The sequence below is a fragment of the Squalius cephalus genome (genome assembly GCF_949319135.1).
Source record: "Squalius cephalus genome assembly, chromosome: 21".
Taxonomy (NCBI): Eukaryota; Metazoa; Chordata; class Actinopteri; order Cypriniformes; family Leuciscidae; genus Squalius; species Squalius cephalus.
Window position 1 is genome coordinate 15,826,610 of NC_137142.1, and position 20,737 is coordinate 15,847,346.

Genomic DNA, 20,737 nt, shown 5'->3' on the forward strand with positions numbered 1-20,737 from the left:
ATAAGTCAACACAGTTCATAAAAGCTGTACAGCCCAGTCATGAAGCATTCGAGAAATGTTTTTAACTGACCACCATAATTCTGTGGTGTGGGCCAAGCCGTCTGACACAGTTGAGGGAAATAAATGCAAAACATTGTACTGCCAAGTATCTAAGATCATATCGAGGGACTGTGCTTGTGTCTGTGTAAATCTGAGTTCACTTCACTCTTGTTTTACTACATTCGACATCAGCTCGAGCATCTTAGTGACTCCTGTGAATGGAAAAATTCCTTGTGACAGAAAGTGAGAGAGCAGATGAGGAGAGCTGCTTAAATAATGGATTGAACAGCAAAGAGGATGAATATATGATGTAAATCATAAATAAATTTGGATTTCAAGGAATTCTTCATCCAAAAGTGAAAGTTCTGTCTTCCTTTACACCCATATGTCGATCCAGACCCCCTATGACTTTCCTTTTTCAGTTTTGTGTAAGTAACAGACTGAAATTTAAGTATCAGTATTTTTTATCAGTATTGCCAATATTGACCTTTTGATTGTACTTGATAAGTGGTATTGTCCATGCCTAATATTCTGCCCAGGAGGAGCTGCATGGTGGCAATGTTTTTCATCAGGGCTCTAATTTAATATGCAGTAGTGTTAATTCAGTTTGATCCTAGCACACTTTGCTCATCTCTCTCTCTCTCTCTCTCTCTCTCTCTCTCTCTCTCTCTCTCTCTCTCTCTCTCTCTCTCTCTCTCTCTCTCTCTCTCTCTCTCTCTCTCTCTCTCTCTCTCTCTCTCTCTCTCTCTCTCTCTCTCTCTCTCTCTCTCTCTCTCGAGCCCTGTCCGACAGGACCAGTTTTCCCTGAGGAGGTTAGGTATATTTGTGTTTTGCAGACATCAAAACGAATCTGTGTTTTTCTCACAACCTTGGTAAAGAGGAAATTACCTACTATTTTTGGGCTAACGTGGTGGTCGTCTGAGAAATCCAATTCCGTTTGGACAGGAATGTCACTGATATTGAGATTCTTTCTTTCACTACCCATCTAATTTAATTTGACTTTAGTTGAATACTGTAACTAAAGCTAAACGTCGCAGATTATTATGGATCTACAAGTACTTTTCTGGGGTGAAATATCAGGCGGTGGTTAAGTACTTCTCCAACTAAAATAGGAAATTAAATCAACAAAAAAAAGTAAATTAATCAAGGAGAGTCTGGGCATGGGCTGCTCAGAACAGAAACTCATTTATGATCCTCAACTTAATTAGTTCTTCCTCTTTATTATGCACATACTGCAATGTTATGCAAACTGTTTTCTATTTGAATCATTTTTAATCCTGTGATGGTATTGATGAATTTTCATTAGTTTAAATCATCCTATACTGATGATTTGGTGCTCAAGAAACATTTCTAGAAAACAGTTGCGTGTGGCAGTATTTGAGGATTTTTTTTCTTCAAGATTTCATTGATGAATAGAAAGTTCAAAAGAACATCATTTATTTGAAATAGAAATATTTGATATCAATGTAAAGGTCTTTACTGTCAATTTTGATCAATCGAATGCATCCTTGCTGAATAAATCTATTCAATTTCTTTAAAACAAAATCATACTGACATAGTGTATATATAGTGCGATTTACAGTTGTTGTTAGCTTTAACCTGGGTCACAGTCGAGGCTGAAGTATGCGGCACATATTCATCAGCGAGTTTCATTGACATTGTGACCACTGAGCCGTTATAATTAACATACACAGAAAGAGACGGTGGAGCCCTTTGGAATCCCCTTTGGAATCTCAAGACAGTTCGACTGAACACTGGCAGTAACATTACAGACAGGGATCGATCAATGAAATGATTACAGCACTCTCCACTGTGAATCAAAATCCTATCCGTAAGAACCCTCTACAGCCATTTTCCGCAGAGGAATTGCTGATTAAAGACATTGCGAACAAACACACTGCGACTACAGTATGAGCATCGCATTGATCAAACCAGTGGTGCACTGGGTCTAAAGATCCAGTCTCAGCAGCACAAAGCTCAATTCTGCTGTAATTCTGGTTCTGATGTTATTAGACACGACTCAGGTATCTCCCTCTCCATCCCATAAGTAGTTCCCATGGTGATGGCCACCTGTAGACAGGGTCCAAAATGAACTTTCTGTCACACCAGACAGTGTTAGACCATAAATATTTTTAAAACTACAAACAAAGAAAATGATAACATTCAGAAAAATAATATATTGATAGAGTCTCTTATGCTCACCAAGGCTGCATTTATTTGATCAAACATACAGTAATATTGTGAAATATTAGTACAATTTAAAATTGAACTCTTTTCTATTTTAATATATTTTAAAAAGTATTTTATTCCTGTGATGGCAAAGCTGAATTTTCAGCATCATTTCGTCTTCAGTGTCACATGATCCTTCAGAAATCATTCTAATATGCTAATGATTTGCCGCTCAGAAAACATTTCTTATTATTATCAATGTTGAAAACAGATGTGCTGCTGAATAGTTTTGTGGAAACTGTGATGCACATTTATTTTCAGGATTCTTTCATTAAAGTTCAAAAGAACAGCATTTATTTGAAATGTAATAAATTGAATGAAAATGAATGAATATATCATTTATATATTTAAACTTTAGGCAAAAATTTAGTTTTTTTTTTGGTTGGTGTCAGGTTTTTTATTTGAATCTTATACTATATATTATCACTACAATCAATTTAAACAATGTATCATGCAGTTCCAGCCGCTGGAGAGCAACCATTTTATTTGCTTGCCAAAACCAATTTTTACTTGAATTTGGCACTTAGCGAGTGTTAATTCGGACTCTGGCGGTAGGTTGCAGGTTAATCAGAGGGTAATAGCGCAGCCCCTCACAGTTGAGTACAGAAGTGGCCCCATCTGAATCTCAGCGTCACGCTAGTAGCTAGCTAAGCATGTTATTAGCGCCACTAGCGCTGACCACCCTGGGCTTTAGGTTCCGGTCTATTGTTAATAGCCGCCAGTGGCGTCTTGCCTGAGATTAGCTCCAGGAAACAACACTAACAAGAGTAAGTTATCTTGTATAGACATTTTCACACACAATCATATTGAGTGTGTTAGCATACTGAATCCAGAAAGTATCCTGGAAGGCTGGAGTGTGTATGTGTGTGGGGCCAGAGCTTTGCTCCTTTTCAGCTGAAGAAAGCTGTGTCTCCTTGGCAACCACAGAGAGCACGAGCTCGCAGGCATGTGCGTGAACACAGTGTGTGTTTGTGTTTGCGTTGAGTCAAATTAGTCTGTGAACGTGTATCCCTGGTTGTGTGTGTATTTGCCCATCAGTGCAGACATGCATGCTCTCGCGCACACACACACACACACACCCTTTTCACTGCAGGGTTTATTTTTAGCACGTGTCTCTTATATAATCAGGGTGACACTGGGGAGAACATAGACTCTCTCCCTCTCCTTCCTCCTCACTCTTGGTTTGGATGAGACAGAGGTTTTCTTAGTTGCATATTTCTGGTGCAGTAATGATGCTCGAGAGTGTCTCTGTGCCTGCAGGTCTGAATTACTGAATATAGACGAAAAGATACTGCATAAATACAACCAATATGCCTGGAACACCTCACAGACACACGACACTACGCCATTCACACACAGAGCGCGTGGGAGAGGGAGTCTGTATGCAAGTTTATATTAGTTTTTAATTAAATTGGAGTCTGTCAATCAGTTCAGGGCCTAATTATAATCCACTTTATACCAGTGTTGTTATTGTTAACTAAAACTATTAAATTTGTGTTTGTTAATTGAAATAAAGCTGAAATAAAATATAAAAAATTAAATATTAGATGAAAAAGTTTAACGTAAATACTTTTTTTTTGCATTGGCACTATCGGAAATAGTTTAAATTGAATTACTAGTTTTAAAGCTGAAAAAATATATATTTAAAGCTAAATAGAAATAGAAAAGAAAATTTCTAAAATTAAAATGAAAACGGAAAATGTAAAAAATAAAAGCTAATTCAATTAATAAATACTTTAATGGTATATAAATAATATAATCACACTGCTTCATGGCACTGTGCATTCAAACACACTTTCTTAGGGTATTTTTTACTCATCAACGATATACTAATAACGGAAAATGTTTTTTTATTTTGTTTTCTCACGTACAGACGACAACCTTGTCAAAACGATTCCTGTTCACACGGATCCGCGAAAATGGACAAAAGCACTGTATTATTCATGCCAGGCCAGTAGTTGGCGATGTCACTTAGTAAAGAAAAACTAAGCGCCTACAGACTGAATATGTAATATGCATGATAATGACGTCACCATTTTCACGAATTCGTAGTTTACACAGAGATGCTAAACTTGCACTTTGAAACCCATTTTCAGAAGTGTACGTTTTCAGGCCCAAAAAAAGCTGTTGTGTAAATGAACGGCCAAAACGCATTAAAAAAGTTTTCCATTTTTAGTTGAAAACGGTGTCGTGTAAATGGCCCCTTTGACTTGACTGTAAATCAATGTGAAAGTTGTTACATGTATGGTCTGTCTCCTATGCTTTCATTGTGTTTTTGGTTTAGTCCTGGGACCTAGTTTTTCCCAGTCTGTTTAATTAGTTAGAGGAGGGAGAAGAACGGACCCAACAGAAAACAGCATGGCCTCACCTGCTGTACTGATGTTATGCCTCGAGCAGGAGCAGTAAAGCCTCGAGGCCCACATCAGCGGATCAACATTTCTCTACCAGATGAGCCTAACGGACTTCCCCCGTTCGCTCCCTGTGTGCTTTCTTTCTTGCCAGCCTTAACGAGTGCACAAAGGCTTGGTGTGGGTCCTCGGGGCACATTTGCAGAGTTCGTCGAGTGGGTGCTAGTGTGCAACGAGTCCCATTTCACCGTCTGCCGAGGAAAAATTCACCAGCCCCGCTCCGACTCCAGAACCGCCAGAGACCAGCCATCCACCCCCGACACGATGGAGTTGCCTGTGCCCACTGCAGACCGTAGAGATCAGCCCGCCGCGATGAGTGAGCCCAAACCAGAGAGGAGGTCAGAAGGAGTCATCGCCGCGGAGCCCAACCACCACTAGAGTCTGACCAGGTGCGTGAGCCGACAACATCGTTCGTCGTGGAGGGAGTTTTAGTGGAGTTCGATGGGATGGAGGGGAGCCATTATGGACTCTGGAAGGTATTTAGAGGAGCTTAAAGACATTTTTGAGGTTAACTTAATGGACTTTTTGGAGAGATTATTCCCAGTCTCCCTGTATCTTCAGCGCCCCCTGTTTCTCTAGCATCTCCTGTATCTCCAGAGCCCCCTGTCTCTCCAAAATGCCCGCCCGGCCTCCCTCTCCCACCTCCTCAATCAGCCAGTTCCTCAGCCCGGCCTCTGCTGATGTCCTTCAGTCCCTCTGCAGCTCCCACATGCTGTGAAGACCTGCCCAGTGTCTTCAGGCCACCAGCTCCATACAGCACATCGGCTCCACCCTGGCTCCTCCCTCCCTCTTCTCCACCGGAAACCATTGGCCATACGGCTTCTCCGGGCTCTCTCGTCCCTCCGGCTCCGCATTCGTCCTCGATACCACCGGCTCAGCCTCTGTCCTCTGGTTCACCGGTTCCACCTCGGACTCTCGCTGCCGCGGCTCCACCTCGGTCTCCAGGGCCACCGGTTTCGCGTGGGCTCATCAGCCTGGCCTCTACACCTGTGTCTCCCTCTTCAACAGCTGCATCTCTGTCGGCCGTCCCCAGGGCACCTTCCATCAAGTCGGCACCATGGCTACTCCTGCCTTCGAATCCGTCCTGGGGCCTCGTCCTGGCTGGTCCCTGGCTGAACATCTGGCTCCTCCTGCTCCTGGCTACACACTGGCTCCTCCCACCAGCCACTCCTCCATGGACGTGCCTTTTTGGGAGGGGGCGTACTGTTACATGTATGGGCTGTCTCCTTTGTTTTCATTGTGTTTTTGGTTTAGTCCTGTCATTCATCTGTGTCCTGTTAATTTACTAATTAAGTTCCTTTGTTTGCTCTGTATACTTAAACCCTCAGTTCTCCCTTAGTCTCTGTCCGTTCACGTCAATGTTTGTGTGATTTTCTCCTGCGTTTTTCCTGGTTCCTGAGTGTTTGTGTTTAAAGTCTGTTTCCTGTAATTATTCCTCGCTGTGCAAGTTTCTAATATACCACGTTACGTAACAAAAGTACTAGCATACTTATTTTTGTGTATTGATCTTTGGTTGTATACGGCACATTTCATGCAAACAATCACCAAACACAGTTCATTGCATGGAATACTGTGTCCCACAATGCCAAGCACTCAGCTTGACCTTTCATTTTCAATGTGACAAATGGCAAAGGTTTACATTTTTACATAAAATTGGGTTAAAAAAAAGAAAATAACACTAGCCAGAGTGTCATCTTTTTAAAACTTTTTTCCCACTCTTTCTTCCTTCATCCATAATGTTCTTTCTCATTTTTTTATTTTCTCCATTTGTTCCCACTTTCTTCTTTCTCCCTCTCTGCAGATATGCTTACCTGAGAAATTTAACCTCACCTGTTTTTGAACACAACATTTTCAGTTGAACCTTTGATTAGTCGGTTCAGGTGTGTTTGATTAGAGATGGCATTAAGCTCTGCTGAGAAGGAGGTTTTTGATTTCTTCGAATGAATGAATTAGGAAATTCGAACACAAAGCTTCCCTAGCTTTCTAGGTTGAAAATCAGTATATGGTGGACATGAATTCGGGCACTGGTAAGGACAATAAGGACACTGGCTCACTACACATCGGGACACTGATGACTCTATTTCCGGCGACGTGACAATGCCAACATCACTACTGGTATTTATGAACAGCAGCCAAACTGATATCTTTCGTACATTCTTTTCTAATGTTATTTAAAGTACATTATGATAAATATGTTGCTTGTTACATAGTGCAATGTTTCAGCTGTAAATAAATTAAAAATGTTAGCAAGATTATGTTCATTACCTGCCTAGCGATATATGTTTATTTTGAAATTTAATTAAATACTGGTTTGTATTTTATAAAACATTTATCGCGTGTCTAGTGATTTGGCACACACGATTTATGTTGCGCGCTTCAGAACTTCCGTTAAGGGAACATAGTAAGCATTGATGCTCCCTAGTTTTCACCGTGCATTGTGGGAATTTTTTTAGGGAGCGAACATTTCAGTGCACTGGTAGGATTTTGCAATTGAGACAGGCTTTAAAATAGCCGACTTCCTGATCAGTGAGGGCACTTTGACTTTTGCATTTTTTTGGTTTTTCATTTATGTTGAAATTTCTATTTTATTTCAGTTTACGAAAATGTTTTTTGACCAATAGTTTTAGTCTTAGTTTCAGTTTTCGTTTACGAAAATAACCTGCGAGATTGAGATGCACCCAAAATGTCCTACCGCTTATTGTGGGCACAGCTGTTTAGGGCACAAGTTCTCATTAACATGAACACGATTTTATCATTTATCGCTGTATCAGGCTTAGTTGAGCATCAGGTAAAGCTTTGTTCAGACAGGAGTATGTTTTTTTTGAAGTACGCAACTAAAATCCATTCATTTGATGTTTTGTAGTCTGAAAAGCAAAAATAAATTCTAAATTTTGCAGATCCACCCCGCATCTATATCTGGTTTGTAGTATGAAAAATGAAAAAATATAAAAAAAAAAATATATATGTATTGTTTTGGAATTAGTTTTATTCTGAATAGCCATTACAGATTTCAAATAGTTTTTTATGTTGTTCAGGACACATCATGCACAATGTTTACAGATGTGCCAGAATTCATTGATTTCTACTCACATGAGGCATTCGCGGTCCGTGTAACGCTTTGCAGTTCTTTGTTCAATTTGAAATTTAATAATCAGAAATGAGAAAACGGCCCCTTTATTCGTTTTTTCGTTTTTTCAAAAAAACGAAAAAACGAGATTTCGGCTTGATTTTTCGTTTTTTGGTTCACAGGCAAAAAACGAATAAATGACTTCAAAATTCGTTTTCCACATCTGTGCGGCCTGACACGCCCCCTTCCGCCGATTGGTCAAGCAAATCTGAGCATGTGACGTCATCAGTTGTCGCTCAGGTCAGGTCTGTTCAACAAAATAATAGTCCTCTACTATGGCTACAGATTCTTAAACTGTACAGGGCAGGTCCTATTGGGCTTTCTTCTGTGCAACTTTACACGTTTCACAGAAATCATTACATCAGAAATATTAATTATTAGTCTGCCACCAGCCTGTTTTATTTAGCTGTGTGTGGTGAAGCTGCGCTTGACAGCGCCGAGCGGGAGAGGCTCACTGACCAATGTCCAGTCAGCAGTCAGAACTTTTCTTTTAGACGCTCCGTTTTGCCACGGGATGGTGATTGCAAATACTGTAATGCCAATCGGCTGAGGGTGGCTACCGATGATGGTGAAATACATTTTTACTGAAACTGTAATCATATCCGCGACCCGTGAGAATGAGACAGATGATTGACAGGACGATAGCGGAGGCAATTAAAGGCGCAAGATGACTTAAGTTAACAAAAACATAAATAAAAAAAGTGTTTAGACATTTCATGCATGAATTATGATAACCTCAGTCAGGATTTTTTTTCCTATGTGTTTTTATTGCTCTTAGGGCATGGAAAACAAGATTTTATTTTTTATTTTTCATTTTACAAATTTTTCAAAGAGATTTTCAGATGTCCACTTGAATGGAGAGCATGCGTTTATGGTTTAAACTGAAGAGATATTGTATTAAATATAATACAATAATCAAACAGATAAATTATGTGTATTTAACAAACTAATCAATTAAATTATATCAAATCATCTGAAAACTATAAAATATATACAAAAATATATAAATGCAAAATATTGCAAAGGCAATTGAACTCCATACGTTTTCTATGCAGTATCCTGACATTTCATCTCTTTTTGAACGTGCTGTCAATTTCCACCAAGAAGAGTTCCAAATTGCTTTGAAAATGTTAATTGATCCTGTTCATCGAGTTCATGCTTAATAGTTTGCCTTACTGTCCTCTGAATTAACACAAAGTAGTTATTAGTAAAAATGGGGGAAACTGGATCAAGTTCCTGTGGAATCAATAAATGTTCTTGATGGCATGCATTGTTTCTCGTTTTTATTGTTTGATTATACAGCCAGAACTGGACTTCTGTTTGGGTTCCACCAGTAAGTGACATACCTTTACACACACACACACACACACACACACACACACACACACACACACACACACACACACATATATAGCCTATAAAATTTTTTTTCATGGTAAAATTATGTAATCTGCTTATTGTGAGCCTAAATGAGTAAATTGGTATTCAATCATTATCAGGCTGACTTGCTTTTTTATATATTGAAAGTAGTGTTTCATGTTGTCACTTCACATTTAATGGCCGCTTAGAATGAAATTGCTATGCAAATTCACAGTGCCTCCTTTGAGCTGCATTAGACAGTGTGTAATGTACATCTAAAAATGCAGGGTCAGATGCTGCTTCTGTGCCACCTATACTGCAAAGCTGTGTGTTTGTTCATACAGAGTTCATCAGACAGCCTAAAGCCTCTTACGTTGTTGATTTATATTTTAAACAACAATTCGACATTTGCTCGCAATGTTTTTCTTCCAAAAAACCTCATCATTCTGCAGGACAATTGTCTATTACAGTATACAACACGCTTTAAGAAAAGTTTATTTCCATCACACTGTAAAGTGTTTTTAAATATTACATATAGATATACCAAAGATTTTACATGTTAATTACAGTTAGTAGGCCTACCATGGGAAGTAGGGGTGCTGAGCGTGGAGCATGAAGAAATATGGTTGGGGATGAAAGTTCACACAAACAAAACCAAAAAACTGTGGTGTTTTGCCTATATTACGTGTGTTTGTTTTTATTTATGCTGTATTATAAAATACCCATATTATAACAAATCAATAAAATTTGAAAATTGCCCTTTAAAACGAAGGCTCAGTTTGTGGTTCACAATTATTTGATTAAAAACAACAAAAACAATAAAACAAAGACAAAGTCACTTATATTAAACACTTTTTTTATTTATGTTTTTGTTAACTTAAGTCATCTTGCGCCTTTAATTGCCTCCGCTATCGTCCTGTCAATCATCTGTCTCATTCTCACGGGTCGCGGATATGATTACAGTTTCAGTAAAAATGTATTTCACCATCATCGGTAGCCACCCTCAGCCGATTGGCATTACAGTATTTGCAATCACCATCCCGTGGCAAAACGGAGCGTCTAAAAGAAAAGTTCTGACTGCTGACTGGACATTGGTCAGTGAGCCTCTCCCGCTCGGCGCTGTCAAGCGCAGCTTCACCACACACAGCTAAATAAAACAGGCTGGTGGCAGACTAATAATTAATATTTCTGATGTAAAGATTTCTGTGAAACGTGTAAAGTTGCACAGAAGAAAGCCCATATAGGACCTGCCCTGTACAGTTTAAGAATCTGTAGCCATAGTAGAGGACTATTATTTTGTTGAACAGACCTGACCTGAGCGACAACTGATGACGTCACATGCTCAGATTTGCTTGACCAATCGGCGGAAGGGGGCGTGTCAGGCCGCCCAGATGTGGAAAACGAATTATGAAGTCATTTATTAGTTTTTTTGCCTGTGAACCAAAAAACGAAAAATCAAGCCGAAATCTCGTTTTTTCGTTTTTTTGAAAAAACGAAAAAACGAATAAAGGGGCCGTTTTCTCATTTCTGATTATTAAATTTCAAATTGAACAAAGAACTGCAAAGCGTTACACGGACCGTTACACGGACCCATTCGCTATCTATAAATGATGACTGAGTGAACAAGTAAGCGGTCATGAACACAGGATATGCATGAACCTAAATGCATGTTCTTTAACCGATCCGCACATGACGAGATGAATAGACTTGAATGCAGGTTTTTTGTCTTTTCTTTCCAATCTGACAACTACTACAGTACATTGTCTCTTGCCTTTGTGCTGAAGTGTAAGTCATCTAGTGTAAACATACCAGATATTGGCTACACTTTTTGATCCAGTTTTATTCCTTGCGAAATGAATATATGAAATGAGTGCAGAAAGATTGGATTCTCATATGTGTGGAAAATATTAGTAGTCAGGTCTATTAAGAAATATATATTTTCAGAAATGTCTGTGTGTTTTGTCAGTGCAACACAACTGTAGTAACCTTGGCTGAAGTGGGCAGCATTAGTCCAGATAGAAATAACAAACCTTTAAATATATTGATTTAATGTTTGGATTTGATGTTGTTTGCTCTGGGTTTTGAGGATGCATTTGACTGTACTGTCCTAGAATAAATACACAGATTTTATTGCCCACATATTCACACTGTCCAACAGGCTTTTTTTTTTTCTCTCAGAAACACACCTGTTAGACGGTGTTAATAGGTGGGCAGTGGGAATACATTTTTTTAGTTTTGATTATGACACGACATTATGACATTATGACAGCTTGCAAAAACCATCTCACTTTTTTTACTTAAAGCGATAGTACATACACTAGTTTAGGCTTATTGCCTTAAACAACATTTGGAACCTTTTACATTTAAGTTCCACATGTAAAATTCTAGTGCTTGTACTTTGTAGGATGGCAGGGAGCAGCAGAGGCAGCAGCAAGTGCCTGGAGTTGTTATGGCAACCCGATACATTTCAAGCAGACTTGCTGATAGGTGTTCTAGAATGAAGGTATCGGCAAATCAGCTTGCAATGGCAATGAAACAGTTCTGCGGTGATTCTATTGACATTCGCAAACAAAACCAGAAACTGTTGACAGCTGAAACTTGGAGGCAGTTATGCTTTTTAGTGAATTGTCAGAAGTTCAGAACACCAGGACACACCTTGTGAAACTGGGTTTATCTCGGGTTAACAGGACGTCTGGTCATCCTAGATCACATTTCAGAACGCAGTGGTGCGTGAAAGTGTGTTTCGGCTTAAGATTGTGTTTAATTCCCAGAGTGGAAAAAGAACAGAGGAGGAATGTTGTCTTTTCTGAGTTTGAGCACATGTGCAATGTTAAGATTCATTTGCAATCTGCCGAGTCACTGGAGCTCGAACGGGCGGAGAAGCCACTGTAAGGGCTTTTTTTCACTAGACAGGACTAAATCTTGTTTACTGTATATCCTTTACTTCTAGCACACTCAAACACACACACAAACACACGTTGGGTTTCCATGCATGTTTTATGGGGACTTTCCGTAGACATAATGATTTTTAAACTGTACAAACTCTATATTCTTATCCCCTAACCCTAAACCTACCCTTAATCACAACCCTCATAGAAAACGTTCTGCATTTTTACATTTTCAACAAGACATAATTTAGTATGATTTATAGGCTGTTTTCCTTATAGGGATAAAACTATTTCCTCACAACTGAGATTTGGTCCCCACAACGTAGGGTTTACCAGGACCAGACACACACACACACACACACACACACACACACACACACACACGTTTACTTAGCAAATGGGGACATTCCATAGACGTAATGGTTTTTATACTGTACAAACTGTATATTCTCTCCCCTTACACTAACCCTAGCCCTAAACCTACCCATCACACAAAACCTACCCGTCACACATTTTTACATTTTTGAAAACCTTTAATTACTTTATATCAGATTTACAAATGAGGACGTCCCTAAAGGGAGGTTTTTGGAGATTTTGTCAGGTTTTGGTCACTTCTGGGTACAAATTTGTCCCCAAAATATAGTTAGGTAGACACACACACACACACACACACACACACACACACACACACACACACACACACACACACACACACACACACACACACACACACACACACACACACACACACACACACACACACACACACACACACACACACACACACACAAAATGAGGAGGAAACAGAATAGAAATAAAGAGCTACAGTAATGAAGGTCTGAGACCCATGAGAGTGTCAATTTGAACTAAATTTGAATATATTTATTTATTTTATATAATGCTGAATTCTGTAATTTTATATAAAAATATGCAATGTTCTATAATCTAGAGTACAACCAGCCAACAAATGCCATAAAAACAAAATCCACTTTCTCATGGTTGTTTTAAGACTTCAGAGATGACTTGGAATGTAAGTCATACGGACCTCTTTATTATATTTTTATTGCACTTCTGTCAGGACCACTATCGTCAAATACGACTGACAATTAGCATACAGTTTGGATTGGCGGTATGGTTCTGTTCTGGGCAAGAACTCCCTGCGCATCCATGTATGGATCCTAGCATGGATAAGAGCAGGGAGATCAGCAATAACCACTCTTAGGCTAAACAGAACAGAACCAACATTAATGTATTGCAGATATCATTAATTCAAGATTTTAAAGTACAACATAATTCGAGAATTTTTTCTGATTCAAGGGGAATCCCAAATCCTGACTGACGAGAGGAGCTGGGGATGGAGGAGGGTAATTAGCTCCTGAGAAACGCAATAGCTGCTAATAATACTTAAGGAGCTTATGTATACAGTGATAGGCGTCGTATTCCTATAGGTAGACGTGGATCAGCTCAGTATCAGCTGATGCTCGCTTGACTAACGTGACCTGCCAGAACTGAAGCTACGCTTGATTTTTGGGGTCAGTAAAAAAAAAAGAAAAAAAAAAAAAGAATATTTTTATTCAGCAAAGATGAATTACATTTTTGAAAAGTTTTCAACATTGATAATAATAATAAATGTTTCTTCAGTATCACTTTATTTTACAGTCCTGTTCCCCATGTACATACTATGTATGTACTTATATTATAGTGATTAGAATAACTGGGTAATAACTAGGTACTAACATTGAACTTATCCCTAAACCTAACCTTAACCCATGTACTTACCTTATAACCAGTACTTTCTTAGGTAAGTACATAGGTACATGTACTGTAAAATAAAGGGCAACTGTTTCTTGAGCACCCAATCAGCATTTAGAATGATTTCTGAAGGATCAATGTGACTGGCTACGTTTACATGGACACCTTTTGTTTCATTCAGAATGAATTGTTTAAGTGATCGGGTTTATGTGCTCGTTTATAGCCTATGTCGTAAGCTTCAAATCGGAATTGATTTTTTGACGTGCACTAAAATATAGAGTTTCCCACTGTTTTCGGACACAAACCATTCTCCTACATCGCTTCTTTTCTTTGTTTTAAAGAACAGATTTAACAAAATGTTGGGACATTGTCGATGAGTGGAAGGAGAATATTTTGAATGACACGACAGTCATTTATGACTCTTCATTCAATTACAACAACAGCTCGTTCCACACGTCATACGTCATTACGCCATTTCCATGTCACATGCGCAGTACTTTCCGGTTTCGGTTTTCAATCCAGTCAAATGTTTAAGTGACCTCTCGATCGGATCAGAAACGGTTTCAACCACCCCTTACAATCCGAATGAAGTTTTAATCGGATTTGGCCAATTCATTCCAACTGACGTGGTTACATGTGACTTTTTTAAAATTTTGACTGTGCTACTAGTCCGATAACAAATGGATTATTAGGGTCCATGTAAACGCAGCTACTGAATACTGGAGTAATGGCTGCTGAAAATTCTGCAAATTTTACTGTTCCTTTATGACCTACATCAGATCACAGACCAAACGTGCAGCCCTGTCACAGTGTGTGTGTGCGCGCGCGTGTGTGTGCGCGCGTGTGTGTGTGTGTGTGTTGTTTCTCTCTTCACTGTGTGAGAGTGAGTAAGGCTGAGAGGACGTTTGAGTATAATGTGTCCGCTAATGGAGGGGAAACAGGGCAGAGCAAAAGGGAATGAGAACATGAGTATGTTAGACTGAAAGACATATTAGAGAGAGAGAGATGAAGAGGTGTGGGTCTGTAGACAGCTGTACTGTGAGTAACTGATCCGAATGGAGGAAGGGGCATGTTCACAGGTTTAACGCACACACATACATACACACACACACACACACACGCACGCACACGCACACACAGAGAAACTCTCATTGAAACTCAGCTGAAACAGGTGTTACTCACAGTCACAGAGAAACCAGGTCAACATCAATCACATGCTGAGTTATAAATACACACACACACATGCTGAGAATTTAGCAATGAAAGAGTGACGGGGGAAATGAAAGACTGATTCCTTAAAGGGGACATATCATGAAAATCTGACTTTAAGTGCTATAATCGGGTCCCCGGTGCATCTACCAACCTAGAAAACATGAAAAGTGACAACCCAGTAACTTTGTTTTGGTAAGCCTTTCTCTGCAAGCATGTCAAAAAATAAGCAGATCAGATTTCACTCCCCTTCTGACGTAGGAAGGGGATCTTATTATAATATTGCCGCCCCTTAATCTGCACGTTTCCACCCACAGCGCTGCCATTTGGTTTTCGCAAGCGACAACAGTGTAACCAGTTATAACGCAATGGCAAAATTTCGAGAAAAGCATGCAAACTGTTCTGTCGTTGGCTGCACAGAACACTATTTGACCAAATGTCACAGCTGTCTTATAAAGACCTCAGGGAACTGTGTCAACTTGTGTAAAAAGTTAAACATGACGATACATGCAAGTCGATGAGATGAATCAATGTAACTCCACAACAACTACATACCGGTAAATGAATCCACCAACCATTCAGAAATGTCCAGGTTCAGTCTAAAAGTTGCAACCTCTTCATGAGTCTCTCTGTAAGGCTGCACTCCGCAACTGGTTATTTCTGAAATTTGACTGAAATTTGCGTGTTTTGTTATCGCCACTCAAAAACGGCACGTTTTTGCTCACACCCAAAAAGGGGCAAATTTGACAAGCTATAATAAATTATCTGGGGGGTATTTTGAGCTGAAACTTCAGACACATTCTGGGTACACCATAGATTTATATTACATCTTGTGAAAAGGGGCATAAAAGGTCACCTTGAAGTAAACAGTCATGTAGGCAAATCAACAATTTGCCAGTGTTGGGCAACAGCAATGAGGCTAGCAAAGATACAAACTACTGTATGAATGTTTTTAAACAATTGTTTAAAAAAAATAATTCACATGCTTCACATGCAGTTGTTGAACTTTCTTCGTAGCTGTAAAATGATTGAATGCATTTACAGGTTTTGTTTCAGTTATCAATCAAGTAAGCTGAAACATGTGATTCATTTGCAAATTGAGCATCGATACATGATTTCTACTAGCAATGTTACAACCTTGCTAATGAGAAACGTAATTAAAATACTAACCTTTTTGTTAGCAAACATGATTGATGGTACATGATGGTACAGCTAGGAGAATGAATCATAGAAAGATGATGCAGTGTGTTTGACCTCTGACCTCAGGACAGTCCACTGACCCCTCACTGACCTCTGATGTTGTTTTTCTCTCTCTCTCTTTCTCTTTCAGTAAAACCATACAGGTTAAGATTATCGATGATGAGGAGTATGAAAAAAACAAAAACTTTTACCTGGAGCTAGCTGAACCACGCATGGTGGACATGAGCCTCCAGAAAGGTAAAACACACTCAGTGTACTCAGTGAAAAACCACATCCCGCTGTTCATCGATTCATTCATTTCTAAATTCCTTTTGATTCATCCAGACGCTCTTTATCAGGTCATTAGAGCATTTGACCATCATCCTGAGTGTATATGTGTTATTCTGCTGTCTTCATGTTTCATGACGTTTTCATCGGTAACAGCAAGCGTCTTGTTGTTTTATGAGATTTACGATATAGTACATTCACATCTGGGGGCAGTAAGATTTGCTTTTTAAAGAATAATTTTATTTAGCAAGTATGCATTAATTTGATCCAAATTAACAGTAAATGCAGAATTAACAGAATGCAAAATTAACCTGACAGTAAATGCAGTTCTTATGAACTTGCTATTCATCAAAGAATCCTGAATAAATGTATCACAGTTTCCACAACATGTTTCTTGAGCAGCAAATTAGGATATTAGAATGATTTCTGAAGGATCATGTGACACTGAAGAGTAATGATGCTGAAAATCCAGCTTTGCCATCACAGGAATAAAGGACATTTTAAAATATATTAAAATAGAAAAATTACTTAAAGTTACTTAAAATTGTAATAATATTTCACAATATTACTGTTTTTACTGTATTTCTGATTAAATAAATGCTGCCTTGTTGAGCATAAGAGACTTCTTTCAAAAACATCAAAAAATCTTACCAACCCAACCAACTTTTGAATGGTAGTCAGTATAATCAGCTTTCACTGGATTTTGACTACAATTGTGCAAATGAACCCGCAGATTCAAATAGAGTCAGTATAAGGAGGAGATGGACCACTCATAAAAAAATGAATGGGAAAAATCACAACCCTCAATTTGGCGGCTGTGTTTGAGCCATGTTGTTGAAAGTTGCTCACTTGCTAATATATAAAAGCTAATATAAAATATATAAATAAAACAGATTCTAACTGCCTTAATGATAAAATAACCTTCTTTGTCTTTTGCTCTAGAACGCATTTGTCTTTTAGTGGCATGATGTATTTTGCTTACTTTGAGCTGAAGAAGCTATCTTTGTCCGATATTATTTCTTATATACATTATTGAAACACAAGGTTAGCCAAAACTTTCTGAGATATCCCAATTCAAGTTGATAAGATGCCTATTGCCTAGATATAAAATAGCTACCTAGGGACATGCCAAGATGGCCGCCAAGTGGACTGTGAATTTTACTCAAAGCGCATGAATCCAATGAAGACCCACAGGGCGCAGCTCTCAAACTGACTCATCTCCGACTCACACGAGAAAAGCTGTGATGACATTTTTGTGATGCTTTAAAAATGGCAACGTTCCTGTCTTTGTCTTTCTGTTTTTATATAGTTTCAAAAATGCCTTAAGACTGTTGTTTAGGAAACTATGTGAAGGATTAGCAAGCAGTGCTGCTTTTTCAGACTCCTTTGGAGTTTCAGTAAACATTGACCTTAAATGCCAGTGCAGGATCTCAAAGAGTGTGAGAAATGAATACAAACACACACACACACACACACACACACACACACAAAGTAGTCAAGTCTCTCAATACCTCTCCATAAATCAGGCAGACGTGGTCAATGCTACCAGCACCCACACCGCAGCACTGCGGTAAAGTGTGTGTGTGTGTGTGTGTGTGTGTGTGTTTGCATGTATGCATGTGTCCTTGTCCCAGTATTATACCCTTCAGAAAGAATGAGAGATGAAGAACAGCTGGTCCTCTCTGTTTGAGCTCTCATCTCGCCTGGACAATATTAAACAACCTACTTATTAACTTACCTAAGCCCACAAAAACAACATGTTGGCTTGTCTCCTCACTTGTGTGCTTGTAAACAAGCAGTTTATTAATTATTCATTAGATATTTCTTTATTTTCATGCCAACATGAACTTGGATAAAGATTTAATTTTGATGTACAGAGAAACCCAGAAAAAAAGTTCCTCGGATCAGATATATGCGCATTCATGACTATAATTTGTTTTGTCAACCAATAATGAGGATTTTTTTTTTTTTTTTTAACATTCTTGTTTCCATGGGAAACTGCATTCTGTTAAATGTAGTCGTTATGTTGTGCTGTTTGTAATTTAGCGATTGTGGTTCTGATTCTATTTCCTCCAAATGAAATTCTGGTTCCTTAATGATTCAGTGAACAATTCTAATAATTCAGTGAGCGAGTAAGATTTGTTCACCGGAAAATGAAAATTCTGTTTTTAATTATTCACCTTCATGCCTTTCCAAACTCGTATAATTTTGTTTCGCTGTGTCGATTCAGTAACGCAAGTTTTTTTTTTTTGTAGTCTTCTGTGCAGATAGATAAAAGATTGTATCAATATATTGTATTTGATTTAGAAACTGAACCTGTAATAGGAGACACATCACTTGTCCTACATCAAAACACGACTTTAGAACTGCTGATCCTGTGCTGTCGCTGCAAAATATGTTAAGGGATCTAAAGAAACATTCTCAGCTTTATACATCGAAATACTGGATGCTTTCTTTGGCATTGAACCCTCTTATACACCAGCTGGATATATGTAAAATATGGAGGTAGAGTCAGTTATGAAAAAATTAATTTATCATTTATCATTTATCATTTAAAGTTATGAAAACTATTCATTTATAAGCAGTTCACATTATAAACTGTGTATAAAGGATGTTTAAAGAGAAGATCATCAGAAGGGAATCATTTTATAACAGAATTGCCAATATCACCTCAGTCTGTGTATGTGTGTGTGTGTTGCTATCTCTGCATTCACATGTGTGATGGGGGAATAGCTGTGAATGAGCCAACGACAGGGGAGTTTTCGCCTGAATATCGACACCTACATCCCACAATCCCATTACCTCACAGAACGTAGGGCGGAGAGAGCCTGGAGTCTGGTATCGGTTGCTAAGGTGCCATCAGCTGTTGCTAGCGCTGATGTGCAATAGATTTGCACTGAACTGTTGAATCGAAGCTTCCAAGAAAGAACAGTGAGAGAGGGAAAATGATGGATAGATTAAATGAATTCCTTTGTGTGTTTGACACATCTGTGTGTGCTGTCATGAAACAGACATGCTGAAAAGCCTAGAGCTGACAATGCTACATAAATTACTGGTTAATAATAATGTGCATCAAGACACCCTACCCCCCACCCCTTCTCACAGACACATTTGAGTATAAATGATGGGCTTATTTACACATCCAGCTTCTCATTATGGGTCGATATTTTCATCTCAGCACACATACACACACACTTAATCAAAGCTTGTTTGTTCGCCATCTCATTCATCCTCAGCAACAGAAAATTACAGCACTGATTACAGAACTATTAAAGTCATTATACACACAGAAAGAAAAAAAAAAAGTAATGGAGAGACAAAGAAATTGATTCCTGTAGTTGGTGCTCATATTTGTGTAAATGTGTGTGGGTCAGGGTACTAGATTAATAAGTGTTGTAAAAAAGTCCTTGTTGTTAATTCAGGATACCTAACACATTAACAAATGGAACCTTATTGTTTTAAAGTTGAAACTTCATCCAAAAATGAACATTTAATTTAGTCCAGTGATCCCTAGCAAACTTCCAAAGAAGCCTTAATGACTTAAAGGGTTAGTTCTGTCATTAATTACTCTCCCTCATGTCGTCAACCCCGTAAGACTTCGTTCATCTTCGGAACACAAATTAAAATATTTTTGATGAAATCTGAGAGCTTTCTGTCTCTCCATTGACAGCTACGCAACTACCACATTTATGCCCCAGAATGGTATTAAAGACATCATTAATGTTTGTGACTCCAGTGGTTTCACAAAAAAACCCCATAATTTACCAGTTTTTTTTGTTGACAAAATATGTATATACGACGCACGGTCATGCAACAAGCTCTCGAATCTACTCTCGAATCAGCACAACATGCATGCGCCGTTGTGCTCTCATGAACACGTGTTGAAATGAATATTTTTGTAAATAAATTGGTCGCTTCATAAAACTTGAGGTACTACCTTTCTGGTGCGTAGGCCGTCAATGGAGGGATGGAAAGCTCTCGGATTTCATAAAAATCATCTTCATTTGTGTTCCGAAGATGAATGAAAGTCTTACTGGTTTGGAACGACATGAGGGTGAGTAATTAATGACAGAATTTTCCTTTTTGGTTGAATTAACCCTTTAATATTATTTAAAATAAAATTAAAATATTTAACAGTCTATATATTTCTTACTTTAATTCACCCAATACTGTACATGCTGTCTTAAAAAAAAACTCAATATATAAGGTATCCTAATTTTAAAAATGTGAGTTCTAGACCTGAAACATCATGTAAATTA

At 38.5% G+C, this 20,737-nt stretch overlaps 1 protein-coding gene across 4 annotated transcripts in view; it reads left to right on the forward strand.

The window, feature by feature from the left end:
• Positions 1–20,737, forward strand: part of slc8a3 (solute carrier family 8 member 3) — a 48,399-nt gene that overhangs the window by 19,348 nt on the left and 8,314 nt on the right. For all 4 annotated transcript variants that reach the window (XM_079855957.1, XM_079855958.1, XM_079855959.1 and 1 more), the window contains exon 3: positions 16,342–16,448. In XM_079855957.1, coding sequence (XP_079712083.1) covers positions 16,342–16,448 — 107 coding nt within the window. The remainder of the gene's footprint in view (positions 1–16,341; positions 16,449–20,737) is intronic.